This window comes from Sitodiplosis mosellana, unplaced genomic scaffold (genome assembly GCF_009176505.1).
Source record: "Sitodiplosis mosellana isolate CC-2019 unplaced genomic scaffold, AAFC_SMos_1.0 Smas_scaffold_6226, whole genome shotgun sequence".
NCBI lineage: Eukaryota > Metazoa > Arthropoda > Insecta > Diptera > Cecidomyiidae > Sitodiplosis > Sitodiplosis mosellana.
Window position 1 is genome coordinate 14,367,691 of NW_022601467.1, and position 18,662 is coordinate 14,386,352.

Sequence of the window (18,662 nt, forward strand, 5' to 3'; positions counted from 1 at the left end):
TGCAACCGAAAAAAAACGCTAAACCAAAAGAAAAACAGATTATTGTTGCAATCAAAAAATGATGGATCAAAAAATGAGTCGTTCAACTGAAACTAAAAAATTCAAATTGTGACGAGTAGTTCGTGGACTGTGTTATGCTCAATCATTCAATGAATTGAAAAAAAATACACGTTTTTACTTCGTTTTGAACACCGGACCGTTACACGACTTATGTCAACCATCACAAACGTTCAACGAATAACTGCCTTTACTGCTGGCTAACATGAGCATCTAGAACGAGGAATGAACGCTGGTTTAGAATACATTTTTCGATGTGTTATCGGCGCTAAACGATTTCTCTTCTAGATGATAGAAAAGATTGTGTGTGCGCAAGCGTTTTATCCACATTTTTTACCCACCGAACACCGAGAGCTCGCATTGGCAAGTACACTGGAGTAGATGGATGGATTGTGTGTGTATGAACGTACATCAAACGAAACGAAACAAATAAAAAGAATGAGGAGAACAACAACAGCAGCAGAAAAAAAAGTTCTAACCACCGTAACACCTAACCATGAAAATAACTCGAAACTTGTTGTTGCCTTCCTCTATCGCGCGCGTATCGCCGTTGTTTCGCTTCATTGAAGGGAATACACAGCAAAAGAAACTGAGAGAGAGAGAATGAAAATGAAAAAAGTCTGTTATTATTTAAATCGAAAGCATAGAACACACATTGCGATACACACACACACACGAGAGAGAGAGAGAGAGAGAGAGAGAGAGAGAGAGAGAGAGGAGCAAATGAACGAGTTGAAAATGGACAACGCTTTTGAGGTGGCTGTTCAAGCCGAAATGAATTGTGCGTTTGAGTTTGAATTGCATGACGTGCTTACGCTTACACCATCATCCACCGTGTTGCAATTCAAAGGATTCCAACAGTGCAACAAGAAAACACCATCGCTTTTGGTACTTGAGATTCTCTCTTGTGTGGAATAATATGGGATCTGCACTTTGAAATCAAATGGCTTATAATTACAGTTTGCTCGAGCCTGACTATGTCCGAGCAAAGACAAGCGTTTGTGATCGATTACTTCATTGAATTCATTCGTATTGATTACTGTGCTGTGTATCGGGCTAATGCCGTGCAAATGATTGGCGACCGCGACGACAATGACAATACTGAGTGGTGGTGATGATGAAGGTAGTGAAGGTGGTGGTGACGGCGGCGGCTCAGCATTCGACTTGCTTTCTATGTAACTTCAATCGATTTGACGCGTAATGAATAAGCAGCGATACAGATGAAAGTATTTCTGCTAAATGAATGCCAACGTTTTCGGTCGATTATGTGATCACATAGAGCTAAGTCAATAAATTACATGTATCTGCTCGAAAATATGTGTGTCAGTGCCATTTAAGGATGTGCAAATGCCAGAGGCTGTGTAAACTTTTTCTAAGCTCTTCCGTTCGAACATTTCAGGATATGACATTTCTATGGAAATTGCAATCGCACACACACACACACACACAAGCACAAAACTGATTGCACCGTGTACACGCTGTTGTTGCTGCTGCAGCAGCAGCCATTATGCCATTCTGTTTTTTATGTATCAATCTATCATTGCTAGTTGCTTTTTTTAGCAACAACAAAGGATAAAAAAGTACACACATCTAGATTCCTTGGGTGCAAGGACTAAAACAAGGGAGCTGCTGGTATGTAACTGCCGAAATAACAAAACACCAATGCGCTTAGACGTTTCAAATGTGTAAACAAAAGCCCATTCCATTCATGTAGCATTTTATTCAACAATTTTGCGTGCACACACACACACACACACACATAGACAAAAAAAGCCTCTTTTGTTCGACACTTGAACCTATTCGAATTCGGCTCTCTTGTGCACACATACACATCGGTCGTAAATGGGATAAATCTTGAATAAATTCTTATATCTTGTGTGATTTGCAACCGAAAGTAATTTATTTTTCTCAACCACTCTACGCCATGCTTTTTACACAGCTTTGAAGGACCAAAGCTTCAACACTAGAACGCTTGGTATGCATTTGCATTAGGAAACGAACTGAAAAAGAGTATTGCATAAATTAGCTACCTTAATTATGGCAATAATCGGCAGAACAATGACATTTGCAATTTGCTAACAATTGGTATTAAAATGGTGACATAAAGGTGGTCTGACCTGCATAACGAAACCAAAAATGCTGACCTGTTTCTGTCACATCGTCCATTCAACCAACCATTCCACTCGAAAACATGAAACATTTCACAAATGATAAAAAGAGCATATCACCGAAAAATTCATTGAAATTTCTGACGATGGATTTTTCATTTTTGTTGCAGATTTTAATTTCACACCGATTCATTCGGTCTCAAGTGGAATCGAGTGAATAAGGGTAGGCAATTACAACTGTTTAAGCAAATGATTACCGTAAAAAAAAACTGTCGTAGAAATGGGATTTGTCGTGTTTGACGCCGTTTGCATGGCATGTTCGAACGTTTCAACAAGTACTCGTTCTCAATTCGAGTTCATGCAACAAATGACTGTAGAAAATGGGTTGAAATATGGGTTTTTTGAACAGGACGAAAAAAAAATCGTATGCCAAAAACCGCATGCAACCACCATGCAGTTTACTCGGTTTGCTAAATTAATATCGATGCATTTTTCATATAAAACATGAACGAGCGACAAAGATGGGGGGGGGGGAGAGACAGAGAGAAACATGCACACACACACATCGTCATATTGTTTACACAAAGAGCAATTAAATATTGTTTATGTGTTTTAACCATTTTAACAATATGCAATTATCGAACATCTGACGATGATCTGAAACACCGCTCGCAGCATATTGCAGCCGAAGTGTGTGCACAACTTTTCGCATTTTTATTTTGTTGATAATTATGTTTTGTTGCTCGAGTTTGGTATGCAAATCGAAAATACATTAAATCTGCGTCAGCCAATCGACTTGGGATTTAGTGCCGTGTGCGTCGCTCTACTTTATACACGTATGTATTTATATATAATCCATTCATTGGCAAATTATGCTAAAATTGTTGTTGAAAACTAATGCCTCGATGTTCTTTTGCCGTTTTCTATCTCACCATAAATGTGTGGAGAGGTGCGGAGGTGAACGAAAGCATACACATATAAAGCATTTGCAAACCGAAAATAAATCGATGTGGGTGATGTGGATACCCAGAATGGATGCCTGTTTTTTCTCTCTATCTCTCTATATCGCTCTCTCTCTCTCTTTCTTGCTCTCGCTCTCTCAATCCCGATCGAAGGGAAAACATCGAAGTGAAAATAGCTTGCATTCAAATAATATGCAAATGACTCACAGAAAGGGTTTCCAATAAGTAAACAGGGATGATGTGATACGATCAGAAATCGTTAATAAAGCTGTAATTTATTTGCTTAAGATCTTTAGCATCGCAAAAATGAAGTGACCGCGATAAATAAAAACACAAAAGTCAAATATCCGTCAAAAATGTCGGAAACAAAGCGCGTCAGGGAATATGAGTGAAAATGTAAAATGGCAATTCGAATAAACATCATACAAAACAAAACAAAATACGATACACAATACACATACATACGCACGCATATCGCACACACACCGAGATAGAAAAACGGTTGCCCAAGAGTAATGGATGTTTGATATGTGTGTATATGTGTATGTAGATAATAGGTATATATTTATTTTTCAGCACCACCTCTATCGTGTTAAAGAGCTCATCTAAAACGTTATTATACAACAAATGCACGCAGTAAACGCGTTCACCGCACACATTTCGCAAAAACAATAATATTCAACAAAATTTGAATCTCTTTGATTCGGTTGACATGGTGTGTGCGCGGCACCAACCAGCTAACCAGTCAGTCAGATAACCAGTCACCAGAGAGTGAGCCACACTTAGCCTAGCCTATACAACCGGAATGAGGCTTACACAAGTTTTGGGCACGATTATTTTGGGCTTGGGACTTGGGACAACGATGATATTTGCCTGATACAGTGTGCACAAAAACCATGTGAAATTGAATGATTTTCGATGGAAGATAAAACTATGCATATTGAGAACAGTCAACATCAACAGTGCTTCAAAACTAACGAATAAAATTTCGTTTTTTTTTCTCACTTTTTCACTTGAACCTATTTTTTCCCATCTCTTATTTATTGATATGAATTTTGATGGAGAAAAAAAAAATTTCCTACGCTCATTTCAATAAATATTTAATATTCATTACTAATCTCATCGCTCTAAAGTGAGAAGTGAGTTTTTCATCCACGTTCAAGCCTTATAATTCGCTAGAACAATGTCGTACAGAAGTTAAGCATATATATCGACTTCAACGGTTTATATTTGTTCGCCTTGCAGAGCATCGGTGGACCGGCAATTGTGTGTCGTGCGACAGTGGAAGGAAAGTTTCAATCGAAATTAGTAGGGAAGCAACACTACGGTGGTCGCACATTATGCCTAACCGGCATATTGAGAATAAAAATTTTTTCTTTGTTTGTGTGCGTATGCCTGTATTACTGTATGTATTGTTTGTTTTCCAGATTTAGAACAATGCGAACAACCAAAGTACATTGATATTCTCAAGAGGCTCTGATTCACTCGAACAAATGTTCAAACGCTTTCATTTTCTCACATGTATCGAACCGGAATCTAATGGCAAACAATGCGAGCGAGAGGGGGAGAGAGAGGCTCAACGATAAAGGACTTTTGAAATTGGAACAACATCGAAATGGAACAGCACCAAACCGGTATACGCATAACAATAAAAAAAAATTTATCATATTAATCGAAGGCAAATTATTCAACGAAGTGATTCGATTGAAATTGATCTGTTTATCTGTTCTTGTGTTTGTTTAATAATGAAATATGCACTCAACCGAAGTTAATCGCTGTTTGATACATGCCAACAATATCTTGAAGTAATATGTGTCAAATCTGCAACGCAGAGAGAGAGGAGAGAGAAAAGAGATTTTATTTTCATTTCAGGATTTCAATGCATACAAATGAACACATTCGGCTGTACTCGTTCCTGCTCACTTAGCAAAAGTGGTCATACATCATTTACGACGATAATTCCGTTTTTCAATAGACTAACCCTACAAGAATTTTGCGATACATTGAGGTTTACGTCGACATGTCGCCGTGAAACAAAACCTTCCCGTGACATTCCGCATTGCGATAGGTTTTTCAATGTACAGGTTTACGCATAATCATTACGCCGACATATCTGCGACATATCGCATTGCGTAAACCTGTAAATTCGAATTGTATCCAACTTCATTACATTGAAAACATAATTTCAAATGGTTGTATTTAAACTTTTCATGTTGCTCATCGTTGCTAATAAGAAAAAAAAACTTATTCAAAATAATTATTAAGTAGAATAATCAGCCATTGCAGCCTTTAAAAATACAACATGCTGAATTCGAATGAAGTTGATCGCAGTTCATGCATTCTGTGACAACTATTGCATAAGGTTGGCGATACGTTTGCGTAAACGTTGTCGCAAAATTCTTGTAGGGTAATTCTAAATACGGTAAAACATGTTTCGTTTAAAGTTCATAATTGATTTTTTTTTGTTTTTAGGGGGGAGCAAACGCATTTCAGCGTTCACACACAATATTGGGAATAGGATCGAGCTTGATACACATTCTCCATCAAAATGAATTGTAGCAAATTGTCTTATGCATATTGCACAATTTCAATGATTTCATTTTGTTTCTATTGCACACACTCAGTCAAATCACATGAAATCGATAATGATATTATCAATGTCAAACGGGAAATGTGTCACAATGCATTGATTAATATTAGAAGTCTTTGAGAAAGTGCAGCGAAATGAGTCAGTCATTTGATTTTATGCACCGAAAATTCATTTTTCATAACATTTGTTCTGTTTGTTATTGGTGGTGGTCATGCAATATAACTCCCTTGTTTTCTGCGGCATTACAATTTTTGGCGAGTTTTAATCAAAGAGAAGTACTTTTTGATTAAAATATAAATTAATTATGCATTTATAGTATATAGTTCCCTCGTTTTCAATAGATATTTCAATTTCCTTATTAATTTCATGTATTTCCATCAAGCTTCTCTCACTGTCGATGTAAACCAATGGACATGTTCCTTTCTTTTATATAATATACACATATACACCGAGAAACTGATACGTTCCGTCTAATTTCCGTTATTATGAATCAGCATTCCGGCTTTGCCGTCGTCGTTGTTTCTGTTGTTGTTGTTGTCGTCTATGCTCCCGCTTTATTCAAGTGGCAAAGAAATATTGGCGCCTTGATACTGAAAAATTCACCATTGTCAATGGGTGGGTGGGTGTTATCCACACATTAATATTGTGTGAGATTTTCACATCATAAATAAATGCTAACAAATGTCATCGCATGTATTTCGCTTTATTATATTATTATTTTCTTTTTCTTTTTCTTCGCTGTACTATTTGCAATAACGACATGGCAAAAGGTTGGCGTATAGCATTTCCTTCAATTATCGAAATGATTCAGTGCAATTGCTTTAATGAGTCGGTAAATCTTCACCATTTTAATTGGATTTCGGTGTATTTATCAATAGTGTTAATTATTATTAACAAATGAAGAACACTTAATATCTTGATAAATGTTTTATGGCTCGAATTGTATGGGGAATTTTATTTCTTTGTTTTCTTTCGTAGTCATCATTCAAAAATGATTATTACGTCATTGGTGACACAGGGAATTCAACTTGTTGCCGATAGTGATTTTGTCGTTCGACAAACTAAAAGTCACACTTGTAAAATATAAAATAGGCAACAATGTATCCATAAAACATGACTTCCGAATAGCAATTTCTTTTCTTTTTCTTATTTTTCTTCAAAATGATAGCACATGATACATGACACATGTTATACATGAAATATCACTTGAAAATCTTAAAAGCAATTGCAAATGCGTATTGTGTGGCAAATTTACTGACGAAAATGTGCCGCAGTGTGTGCGTCAAATTAAATTGGTCCTATTTAAACACAATAAAAGCATATTTTTAAATATCAGACACAAAGGTAGCCGTAATTGGGAGCAATTATCATTACTCGGCAAATAGAGTTTTTGATCTATTTTTTCAAAACGATATTGCCACTTACTGCAGGGCCTTGGTATGTGCTATGATTTTTATTTTCTTGGTAGTTTATGACACTCTGTTCTTTCCTTAACAACTATATTTGTTTAATGCTCAATCACATATCGATATATAATGAGTTGGGATCGCGCGCGCGTGTGTTATCGAAATTACATGTAGTGTTGATGATGATGAGCAATTACAATTATAAATTGATGTCTTTAATTACGACATACAAATATTTACAGAAGATTGAAATATTTATACGGAGAAAAAAATAGACGTGTTCAATTGCTTATCAGTCTATTGACTCGAGGATGATACAATTTAACGACATTTTATCTTTGCGTCTAACCAAGTGCAAGCGTCACCTTTAGGGTCCATGTAAGTGTATTGTTCTTATCATTGCAAATAATTTTTGCGCCCATTCAACGAACATACCATTCGAACAATTATTTCTCTATTTTGTTGTTGTTGTTGTGTTTCTGAAAACGATTTCACAATGCCTAGACAAAATAAGTTGATTGTATCACAGTTTCAATGATTAGTTATTCACGGCATTCCATGTGAATCTGTTGTGCCTGTGCAGAAAGTTTAAGGGGATAGAAACAGCCATGAATTTCGTTGGGTATTTTTTAATTGGAATTTTGTGTTGCACAATTGTGTCAGGTGATTTACGACCATTAGATCCAAAAAATGTTCAGACATTTGCTGTAGATACGCGTGATGAACAAAATTACCGTTTGCCAAATAATACGAAACCGGAAACCTACGATATTACAATAAGAACGACAGTGGATGAAGCAGTGAATGAAGACGACGACATCAGTTTCGAAGGAACGGTGGTAATTAACATCAAGGCGCTAGAAGAAACGTCTACCATTACCCTACATGCACGCCAATTAACCATAAAAGACATAAGACTAAAAACTGCAAGTGGTGGTGATATTCAATTAGAATGGACATACTCGATTGTTCCCGAATTTGTCATCATTGCGACCAAAAGTAAACTTGAAAAAGACAAAAACTACCTAGTGACCATCGCCTACACGGGTGAATTGAGAAAAGATAATGCCGGTTTTTATCGATCATCATATCTTGATGCCAACGGATTGAGACAGCAAGTCCTATCGCCACATTCCTCGATGGATATGATGAATAATCGCAACAATTTTTGCTTTGCAGTTGGTTGGCGACAACACAGTTTGAATCGACCGATGCTCGACATGCATTCCCATGCTATGACGAACCTGCATTTAAGGCCAATTTCACTATTCATATAGATCATGATGTTTCGTATAACGCTATATCAAACACTCATGGAACAACATCAACACCGGAGTAAGAAATTGAAGAAAGCACTCTAACCGCAAATAATCATCGGGTTTTTCATTTCAGTTCGGAGGGTAGAGTTAAGACAACGTTTGCCACAACGCCACCGACATCGACGTATTTGATTGCATTTATCGTGTCAGATTTCGAATATAACGAAACAAATGCGTCAGATACCAATCCAACTCATCAACGGGTCTTCACCAGCAAAAATAAGCTCAGCCAAACTGCATACGCATTGGATGAAGGCGTGAAGATTTTGAATGCCATTTCAAAATATGTGTCAGTGCCATTTTCCTTGCCAAAAATGGACCAAGCTGCGATACCAGATTTCCAAGCTGGAGGTTTGTACCATTTTAAATTGAAAATAAATTGAATTAATTGGCTGGATTTTCGGTAATCTTCACGCACATTCGACTTTTTTTTGCCCTTTTCCGGTGCAGCTATGGAAAACTGGGGACTTGTAACATACAGAGAGCCATACTTGTTATATGATCCGAACGTTCATTTGCCATCACGACAGCTCACCATCTCCACAATAATTGCACACGAATTCGGTCATCAATGGTTTGGCAATTTAGTGTCGCCAAAGTGGTGGACATACATCTGGTTAAATGAAGGATTTGCAACACTGTTCGAATACCTCGGCGCTGGATTGGTATGTTTCGAAATGTTTTGCCGTTGTAATGCAACGTTATGGTACTAATTATCGATGCGTGATTTTGTAATTTAGGTGCATCCGGATTGGAATATTTTCAGCGATTTTATTGCAAACCAACTGCAGCCCGTTCTTCGCACTGATGCAAAATCGACTACGCGCGCAATGACCACTTATGCAGAAAGTCCAAGTGGTGTATCTGGTTTATTTGACAGCATTGCCTATGCTAAATGTAAATTGTATATGTTTAACAAAAGTGTTTGCTTTGGAGTTGATTTTTCATCGTGTGTTTCCATTTCATCATGTTCATTTTAGCTGGTTCGGTCATTCGCATGTTTTTGCACGCACTTGGCGAGGACACGTTCAAAAAAGGACTCACATATTATTTAAACGCACAGTGAGTGTCACGTTATTTTTTTTTATTTGATAAACTTTCGCTCTTAAGTTTTTCCAAGCTCATTTGCACGAAAAACACTTTGTGTGGCGTGGCGCCATCTGTTAGAATCGATCCAGAAAATCATTTTCCATTTTGGCGCTTCAATTCATTTTTATCTTGCGTTCTGAATATCAATCTCTCTCAAAATAGAGCACACAGTGTGGCTGACGAAGACAACTTGTTTGAAAACCTCAACAAAGCGGCCAAAGAAGATGAAGTGATTGCCGATCCATTAACGGTGAAGGAATTGTTTGGATCATGGTCGAATCAAAAGGGATTCCCATATTTGAAGGTGATGAAAAAAACTATTTTCATACACACTGCGAAAAATAAATGTTTCCAATTGATTGAAAAGGCTTAATTAACAAAGTTACCATTCCATTGTAACAGGTTGTACGAAATTCCAATGGTTCGGTGACACTGTTGCAAGGGGAATACGATGCAGTCTACAAGCCAGATGAACCAAACACACGTACCTGGTGGATTCCATACAATTTTGCAACAAGAAAAGTCCCCGAATTCGATGTAACCACTCCATCTGGTTGGTTCCCGAAAGGTCAAAACCAAACGCTCATTCCCGAAGATAATACTAAATGGACGAAAGACGATTGGTTGGTTTTCAATCGTCAGCAAACTGGTTTCTATCGCGTTTGGTATGACCAACACAACTACGATTTGATTAACAAAGAACTGAACTCCGGCAATCTGTCTTCGATTCATGAAAACAATCGGGCTCAATACATTGATGATTTGAATGATTTTGTGAGCACTGGTCGTGTTCCACCAAAAACTCTGTTCAGTGCATTGACCTATTTGTCAAATGAAAACCATTACGCACCATGGGTGTCAGCCCGGCGTGCACTTTTGGATTTAAATCAAATTTTCGCCGCCAGTGAAAAGCAGCACGAATTCAATGACTTTGCTGCAAAAATTCTAACCAACTTTTACAATAATAAGACATTGGACGCAATTGAAAATGAACCACTTTTCGATAAACTCTCGCGAAACATTGCCGTTGAATTGGCCTGCCGATTTGGTGTTCCACGGTGTTTGAACGAAACCTATATCAAATTCCACAATTTTCTTCAGAATGGCAACAAACCATCGCAAGATAATCGCGGTTTAGTGTTTTCCAACGGAATACGTAACGCTGCAAGCAAAGATATTGACAAATTTTGGAATTACCTTGTCGCCACCAACTCCGATGATGAACGCAAAGAAATCATCAACAGCTTGGGAAATATTCAAAATAGCACATACACCGAACGTGTTCTAAACAAAACTCTCGGTAATGTGGGCACTGGAGTGACCAAAGCCGATTTAATGTCGATTATTCAATCGATTAGTGGCGGTAGTCAAAGTGGTCTTGCGATTACCATCACATTCCTCGGACATAATTTGGAAAAAGTCAATACGACCATCGGATCAGTTCCTACGATTCTAACATCGGTTGCCTCAAACGTTGTTACAGCTGAAGTTCAAACTGATGTAAGATGGCTTGATATTTTTGGAAGAACAATTTTTTTTTTCAAATCAATCCGATTTTTTTCCCATTTAGTTCGTCAATCTGTTGGATTTAGCCAAATCTAAAAACTTAATCACCGACGCTGAAATCGAAACTCTCAAAAATACTGTCAACGACAAGGTGGACTGGCAAAAGAACAATGTGAAACAATTTGAAGACGCTCTTACGCTTTCAGCCGCTTCAATGACAGAAAATCCAGCTTCGCACGTTCTAATTTATGTATTATGTTTGTTAGCATTAGCTCTTTTAGTTGCATTTGTAATCTTCTATTTGGTTCGCCGGAATGCCAAATAAACCAGCATGGCCTAGCCATGAGTTCACATGCACATTCAATAGTCAAATTGAACAGATCATGAAAAAAAAGTGCCAATTTATATATATTTATAACGCCGTTAAAGCATATACATTTATTTTGATAATTTTTTTTTTGGAATAAATTAAAGCAAAATTAACTCGTCTTAATCTAAAAGTCTTATTCATAAAAGGTGTATTCGATGTATTTTATAAATAATAATTTAATTTGAGTCAACTACCGAATTACAGTCCATATGTGACATGATACAAAAACGTGAGTATCAGAAGAGTTAGTCAGTTAATTTGTTCGATGTGAGACGGTTGTCACTTCATTTTTGCTATCGAATGTAGAGTGTTCGTTTTGTGTATTGTTTTTTATTTGTTTTTTTTTTTGTTTGCTTCTACCTTTTTTTTTGTTAATTTTTGGATTGTGTTATTTACAAATCAGCGGCGTTGCCGGGCTTTCTTCGGACATATCTGGCAAAGTAGTCTGGTCGCCAGCACTTACAAGAACCAGGAATTAAGAACCAATCGTAGTAGAGACGCACTTCGAAGCAACCAATTTCGTCGTAACCGTCGCAATGTATGGACTTTTGATCGTTGTTCAACTGTTGATCCGATGTACCATCAGTGGCTGATGAGGCGCCAGCTCGTTTTTGCAAGTATTGTTGATAATTTTGGAAATCACCAACGGATGGAGCGGGTGTACTTGTCGTAGTCGATAAACTATATTCGGTTGGATAAAAAATTTCGGCCACAAGCATACTAACCCAACGCGGAGACGACAAACAACCGCCGTCCAAATAATGGCATCGTGATTGCAGACAACGTGTCACTTCGACGGTTTGTGTAAAGTATCCTTCGTATGGAATTTGAACAACGTATCGCCATGATCCTTGATAATTTTTGGCAAACACTGGTGTTGCGTACTCAACTTTGGCCGGGCAGGGTGTTGGTGGACCTTCGTAACTGTGAACAAACAATTCATTCATTTATTTATTGTTCTCATTCATTCCTATCCGAATTGAAACCATTTTACATACCGTGGTGCATTTAATTCTTCACGACGTTCGGCAATTTGAGGTGATCCATTGCCACCGCCGCCACCGAAGCCTTCACCTTGAATAGCACGATACAACGTACAGAACACACCGCCACCATTACCATCGCAAAGTCTTCGTGGTTTGCGATTCTCATCGTCTTCGTTCGTACTTCTCGCGTTTCGACGACCCACACGATTTCCAATACTAAATTGAATGCACGAATAAATTCATGTTAGATGTGTGTAATTTGTCTATTTGCTTATATCGCGTATAATTGCTTGTATTTACCCGTTATTGTCAATGACATCGATTTGTTCGTCGAGAAGTTGTGTCACTTTCGGCAGAGTGTCATCAGCTTTTAGTACGGGTAATGTTTTTGACAAAAAGTCCAATGTACGATTTCGAATCAATTCACTGGAATAAAGAAAACGAGAAAAAAAGCGCAAAATCCAGAAAACAAAATCACATTAATTACATTCGATATGGGAATGTATCGTTATGGATATCCGTTTGCCATTCTGGTCAGTTATCCAGATATGTACTTACAATGGATACGGTTCACCTAACACATTTTGTCCCATTGGATTGCGTGGTATTTGACCTTTATTCAAGTCACCGCAAATATTGTGCACCGACACAAAGGCATTTTTACTGGGAATATCTTTGCATTCGAGATTTACATGAGTATATGGGGGTGGACGAACGCTCGGCGGTATGGCTGAAGCTGATTCAACGAACGCATAATATCTAGAAAATACAACAAATGATTAGTCTCATTTTAATGAACCGTTACTCCGGGCATTTGATACTATTGCAATTAAACTAAAAGCTTACCCTTCTGGTGGCTCCTCATCATCGATATGTGGATCCTGTGTCAGCACAACGACTACGTTGTGTAAGAGCACAAATGTCTAGATCATAAATGGAGGAAAGAAGATAATAAAAGAGAAAGAAAAAAAACAAGATAATAAGAGAATTTCTTATCTGTTTGGTCATGACATCATTCAATCAACAAAAGCCATTAGCTTAGCTCAATTTACGGGCACTCATTCCAAATTTCTTTTGAAGGAATTTCAAACAAAAATGTTAATCATCAATAAAGCGCACCCAAAAAAAAGTGAGAGAAAATAACAGAATCATGGCTCAGTGTTGTTGGCGCAATAGCTAAATGTGTGTGTGTGTTTGTTTGTTTGTTTGTGTGTTTCCAACGGGTTCAGATACATCGATGAGAACAGCGAAAATAAAGAATAAGCAGAAAGAATTAAAAAAAAACAAACACCAACTTGATGGGCAAGAGAAAGAGAGATGGAAAGATGAAAAACGAAGAAGAAGTCTACACGGTGAATTTGAAACAAGAATGAATGCGCGCAAAGAAAGAACGAAAAGAAGGAAGGTGAAAAGAGTGCAACAAACGAGAAGCGAACAAGCGACGATTCGTAAATAGGTCAAATTATAACTGATTCTGAATTTTAAGCAAATAAATAATGAAATTAACATTCGTTGCCTCTTCGACGCCGTATTTGCTGTTGAAAAACAACAACAAAATCAGAGGGAATATAATATATATTTTTTTTAAAAACGGCTCAACATAGAACATGAGTTGGTTTAAATCAAAGAATCAGAATAAGAGAATTCCAATCATTCGTTGGGGCGTAGACGCAACCAAGTTAGTGCTATTCAGACCCAAACGTGAACACATGGAAAGTAGTTAATCTTTGTTTATTAATCATCATGGAATGCGTTCGATAATAAGCCGCTAAGCCAATACCATGTTTGGCATAATTATTCCAATGAAAAGAAGAAGAATGGGAAAAATGAATAAAATAAAGCGTCAATAGTCAAACGGAAAACAGAGAGAGAGAGAGAGAGAGAGAGAGAGAGAGAGAGAGAGAGAGAGAAAGAGTTCCAGTTATGGTTTATGAAACGATATGATGGAATGAATTCGAATCGGTTCTATGTCGACTGACTCGTTATGCGCTATATATTGTTAAAAAAAACACCAAATTTTCTTTCCATCGCGCACACAAACACACATTCGATCACACGATCATATTCGCTGCCCATTGTAGTTTTGTATCCAAAAGTATTTTTCCGCAATTTTTCTGGAAGAACGAACGAAATTACATGGCCAAAACGAAAAATCATTGTGCTCAAAAATTCCATTCAAAATGAAACGAAACCGAATAAATGGGTTTTCCAAAGTGTTCAACTTCTTAATTGCGCCTATTTACACGGGCATCGGTTCGAACGATGGATTCTAGGTTACCAATTACAGTTAGTCGAAAAATTTATGTGATAAATGGGAATAATTATAAGAACGAAAGAACAAATGAAGGAATAAAAAAGAACCAACTAAAGAACCGATCATTGCTATCTACGTCTCTTCCAAACATCCATATGGGATAAATGGATAAATGGAACTTTTTTATTTATTCTTATTTTTTTATCACACTATTATCCCATCTTCGCCACAAATTATGTTCTATTCGAAACGGTAAAAACTAGTCGCAAAATGATATGTGAATATAATCATCAAACGCGCGACAAATGTTCAGACAGCGATTTCCTACGGAATTTCATGCTTGAACAAAATGATCGCAATTTAAGGCAGGACAACGGTTTATTTGAATCGGTTTGCTTTTTTATTCATTTCGTTCGGTCACTCGACCATCAGATCTGCCTGGAAAATCGGATTCAATGAGCTTCATTTCGATGATGGCATCGAGCATTTAAAGAGAGCAGACTATTAGATACTCATGAGTACTACAGTCAATGGAATAGCACAGTTTTATGTGCGACACAACCAAGTGTACACCAAGTAGGCCGCGATCGTTATTTTATGCACGTACTTGGCATACAAAACGAACGGTCGAGGAAATTTCTGGAGACAAGTGAAATGTGTAATGCGAAAAAAATAAATATTTAACCGGAATAAATGAGCATTATTTCGATATTCACTCAGTTTGTGCGCTATATCACAGATGATGATCATTTTCAGAACGAAAAACATCAACGTTTTCAAAGTCCAAAAAAAATACACACACAAAATGAGCAATTAAACAAGTTTTAGAGGAAAAAAACAACAATAATAAAATCGAATAGAATCTATTCTATGAAGGCTGACTATCGACTAAAAGCTTACCATAAAAATGTATAAATTCATTGCTTTCGCCGTGTTATTTTTTTTTTAAACTACACCTAATATCCGATAATTTTGTACGCAAAAATGTTTATAAAACCGTTGTCTTTTTGAGAAAAAAAAACATACACACTCGACGATCATTAAACCTCGAAAAACGATTCTGCTCGCATCGAGCTACAAACGTAAACTGAACAACCGAAAACAATTAGTTTTATTTTACTTGGGCGGATTTGCTTGCGTCTCTGATTGAAATCAAGAGAAATGTATGGCAACGAACACCTTTATTTTTTTTGCCTCTCTTCTGTGACGATATGTTCTTTATGCTTTACCGTTCTGCTTTTACCATTGACGAAACGCGCGCTCTCTCGCTCTCTGTCTGTCACTCAGTCTATCTCTATCGGTCTCTTTCATCAGCCGAAGTGCTGGTGTTGTTTGTGTGTTTAATTCACATACAAATACAAATGCGCAAACGATTCGTGATGTAACGCATTATACATCTTGAACATCGTGGCTTGAGCCGATTCTTTGGTAGAATGCAAGACTTGATTCTGGTGCTGGTTTCTGCTACTTCTTCTGTTAGCTTCGTGATATTGTTCGTCAATTTTTTTTCTTCATTTCTTTCGTTCAGTTTAACACATTTACACAGGCAATCGAAGAGTAATGCATGAAAAAGTGTTGTCTACCATTATAAATATACTCATACAATATTTAAATAAAATCGGTTAAATTATTTGAAATTATGTTGGATGGGGAGAGAAAAAAAAAAGAAAGAAAATAGAACAAAGTCAAAGTTGGCAACTGAACTGAGTGCCTTTGGTTCAGTTTATTCATGTCCGATTGAGTGTCACGTTACAGCGCAAACACATGAAATCTTAGAGAAATACGCCGGTAAAAACCACAAAGATGGCTTCTGCATCGGCTCTTTTTTCTTCATATCGCCATCTCCGGACTTGGATCGTATGATGATGATGATGCGCGCGCGCCCGCGTTGGCGATCTAAAAAAACTAGTACAAATCGTTTGATCCCATTTCCATTCAAATTATTTATAATCAAATCATTGATACTGTGTGATTCTGTGAATCATTATTGTGTTGCTGTGAATGGCAGTGATGGTGCATCAAGTACCATAATTACAAGCGTTTTGCTACGGTAGCGTTGCTTATGCTTGTGTTTTCGGTTCACAGAAGAAAATTGAAGTACGTGCTAGCTGCGAGCACTTGGTTCGACTGTTTTTTTTTTTGTTTCGTTGTCGTTTTTCTGTTTTGTATGCGCTGTATTTACCGATCTCTAAAAGGAAACGAAGAAGAAAAGACAAAGCAATACCCAAATCGAGAGAAATTTTTTTTTCTCGAAAATGGGAAATTCCAATTTTCAATGGTTTTGTCGCCCAATTTGTCATTATTATATACATTCATCTGGCAATTGCCGCCGCCGAAAGTAGGCTTCGTTGCTCTTCTAATGGTACCGTGCATTTTGTGTGCTTCGTTATTATTAAGCTAACTTTGCCACAATTCACAAGAACAACAACAACAGCAGAGAGAGAGAGAGAGAGAGAGAGAGAGAGAGAGAGAGAGAGAGAGAGAGAGAGAGAGAGAGAGAGAGAGAGAGAGAGAGAGAGAGAGAGAGAAAACAACAGGATGGCGAATGCCAAAATGTCACATAATTGTGAAAGACACACACACACTCAGCGAAAGAGAGACACTTTTAGTTTGCTAACCAACCTGAAATTTTTCATGATTCAACCAACCATTGCACCAACATTCGAGCGCCTCATTTTTCTCATTAAATGCTCTACATTTTAGTTTCCTGCTTATTTAGTCTATTACTTACCTTGGACTTGAATTGAATGCTTTGTTTACATGATTTAATCAAGGAATGCGTAGAAAATGTGCAGATAATGTACACTTCTGGTCACAGCTATTAACAACCTTACCTCACTTAGAACGAATGAAACACGATCAGCACTCAATTTGCTGATGCCAATCACGACTCTTTTCTTTCATTAGTTTTATTTTTCTTTCTTTTCCTTTTTTGCAGAAAGAAAAAGTCTAGGTTAAGCGTTGTTTGGGTCGTTGGCAATCAATCATCTAAAGTTCTCAATTATTTCAAGAATTTTTTTTTTTTAAATGAAAACACCGATTTTATTTCGTTTTTCAACTTTTCTCTTTGTACTTTATTTTCAAAATAGATTCTTTTAATTCGCTCTCTTTTTTTTACATTGTTAATTCGCTAAAAATGACTTTTACTTTTCAAATTGTTTGGATGAACCGTGTCGATCGATTAATGGTCGACACACGAATTATTTTCTTTTTCTTCTCTCATTTCATCGGTCAATGGGTCGAAAATGAACTTTGAATGAAAAGAGATTGGCAGACAGCCACATGAAAATGTAATGAACAAGTGCAATGGGCCCAAAATGGAAGAGAATGGACGAATAGGTGTGCAAATTCAATAGAAGCCATATCTTTTTCTTTTATCTAGTTGCGTTATTAATGTTACCATCTGAATACGAAATGTGTAACATGAACGATATGATACATGGGAATTTAATAAGCGATGTTACGTTGTAATGGAACTATACCGTTAAGGCGTACCGTTTAATATGCTCATTTCTTACTCTGTTTTACTTTTGCTCATCGCTCTTGTTCTCATCCCGCCATCACACACAGCTAGACACCGACCAATCAACACACGTACTCACATTCCAGAAATGTTAATAGGTATATGTGTTCCGCATCTAAATCTCATAACTTAATGTTTACGCGCATGCCGAAAGAGAGATTTCCGTAAATTACTTCAAAAATGTCTGTCAAAAATGAAAATTTAGAAGAAGAAAAAAACAAGTTTATTCTCCTTTTTTTTCGGCCAGCCGCTGATGATTGTTGATTTCATGACGCCAGTCGAATCGAATATGGTTTCAGCTGCGTTCAGCCAAAAAAGATCACCTATTACTTGGAAGAAATACCCGAAAAACGGCGCAAGAAAAGCATATTTTTTTATAGATTGAAATCAATTTACCTTTCGTGAGAGAGATTCGTTTTTCATATACGTATCCCGAATACGTAGCACATTTCTTGAACCAGATTTTGACTAGAAACAACTGACACTTTGAAC

General features: G+C 37.1%; 2 protein-coding genes across 2 annotated transcripts; one reads left to right on the forward strand and one right to left on the reverse strand.

The window, feature by feature from the left end:
• The first annotated feature begins 4,207 nt into the window (after positions 1-4,207).
• On the forward strand, positions 4,208-11,530 carry LOC129579479 (aminopeptidase N-like). The gene is made up of 9 exons (XM_055469588.1): positions 4,208-8,237; positions 8,303-8,458; positions 8,516-8,793; positions 8,893-9,107; positions 9,183-9,339; positions 9,423-9,504; positions 9,694-9,835; positions 9,934-11,031; positions 11,102-11,530. Exons 1-9 carry the CDS (start codon positions 7,732-7,734, stop codon positions 11,360-11,362), a joined length of 2,895 nt encoding a protein of 964 aa, XP_055325563.1. The 5' UTR covers positions 4,208-7,731; the 3' UTR covers positions 11,363-11,530.
• Positions 11,531-11,660: 130 nt separating this feature from the next.
• LOC129579480 (uncharacterized) lies at positions 11,661-15,798 on the reverse strand. Its single transcript, XM_055469589.1, has 6 exons — positions 15,548-15,798; positions 13,240-13,316; positions 12,952-13,152; positions 12,694-12,819; positions 12,406-12,609; positions 11,661-12,331 (listed from the first exon to the last, which is right to left on the reverse strand). The coding sequence occupies exons 1-6, from the start codon at positions 15,566-15,568 to the stop codon at positions 11,800-11,802; spliced, it is 1,161 nt and encodes a 386-aa protein (XP_055325564.1). The 5' UTR covers positions 15,569-15,798; the 3' UTR covers positions 11,661-11,799.
• Positions 15,799-18,662: the final 2,864 nt, after the last annotated feature.

What these genes read in the sequence shown, in the direction of transcription:
- LOC129579480 (XM_055469589.1), bottom strand. Translation starts at nt 15,568, where the DNA reads ATGAATTTATACATTTTTATG. An exon ending in TGAATTTATACATTTTTATG is followed by an intron (nt 13,317 to 15,547) that starts GTAAGCTTTTAG and finishes TTTATGATCTAG; the next exon opens with ACATTTGTGCTCTTACACAA. An exon ending in GATGTCATTGACAATAACGG is followed by an intron (nt 12,610 to 12,693) that starts GTAAATACAAGC and finishes CATTCAATTTAG; the next exon opens with TATTGGAAATCGTGTGGGTC.
- LOC129579479 (XM_055469588.1), top strand. Translation starts at nt 7,732, where the DNA reads ATGAATTTCGTTGGGTATTTTTTAATTGGAATTTTGTGTTGCACAATT. An exon ending in AATACCTCGGCGCTGGATTG is followed by an intron (nt 9,108 to 9,182) that starts GTATGTTTCGAA and finishes TTTGTAATTTAG; the next exon opens with GTGCATCCGGATTGGAATAT. An exon ending in AGGGATTCCCATATTTGAAG is followed by an intron (nt 9,836 to 9,933) that starts GTGATGAAAAAA and finishes CCATTGTAACAG; the next exon opens with GTTGTACGAAATTCCAATGG.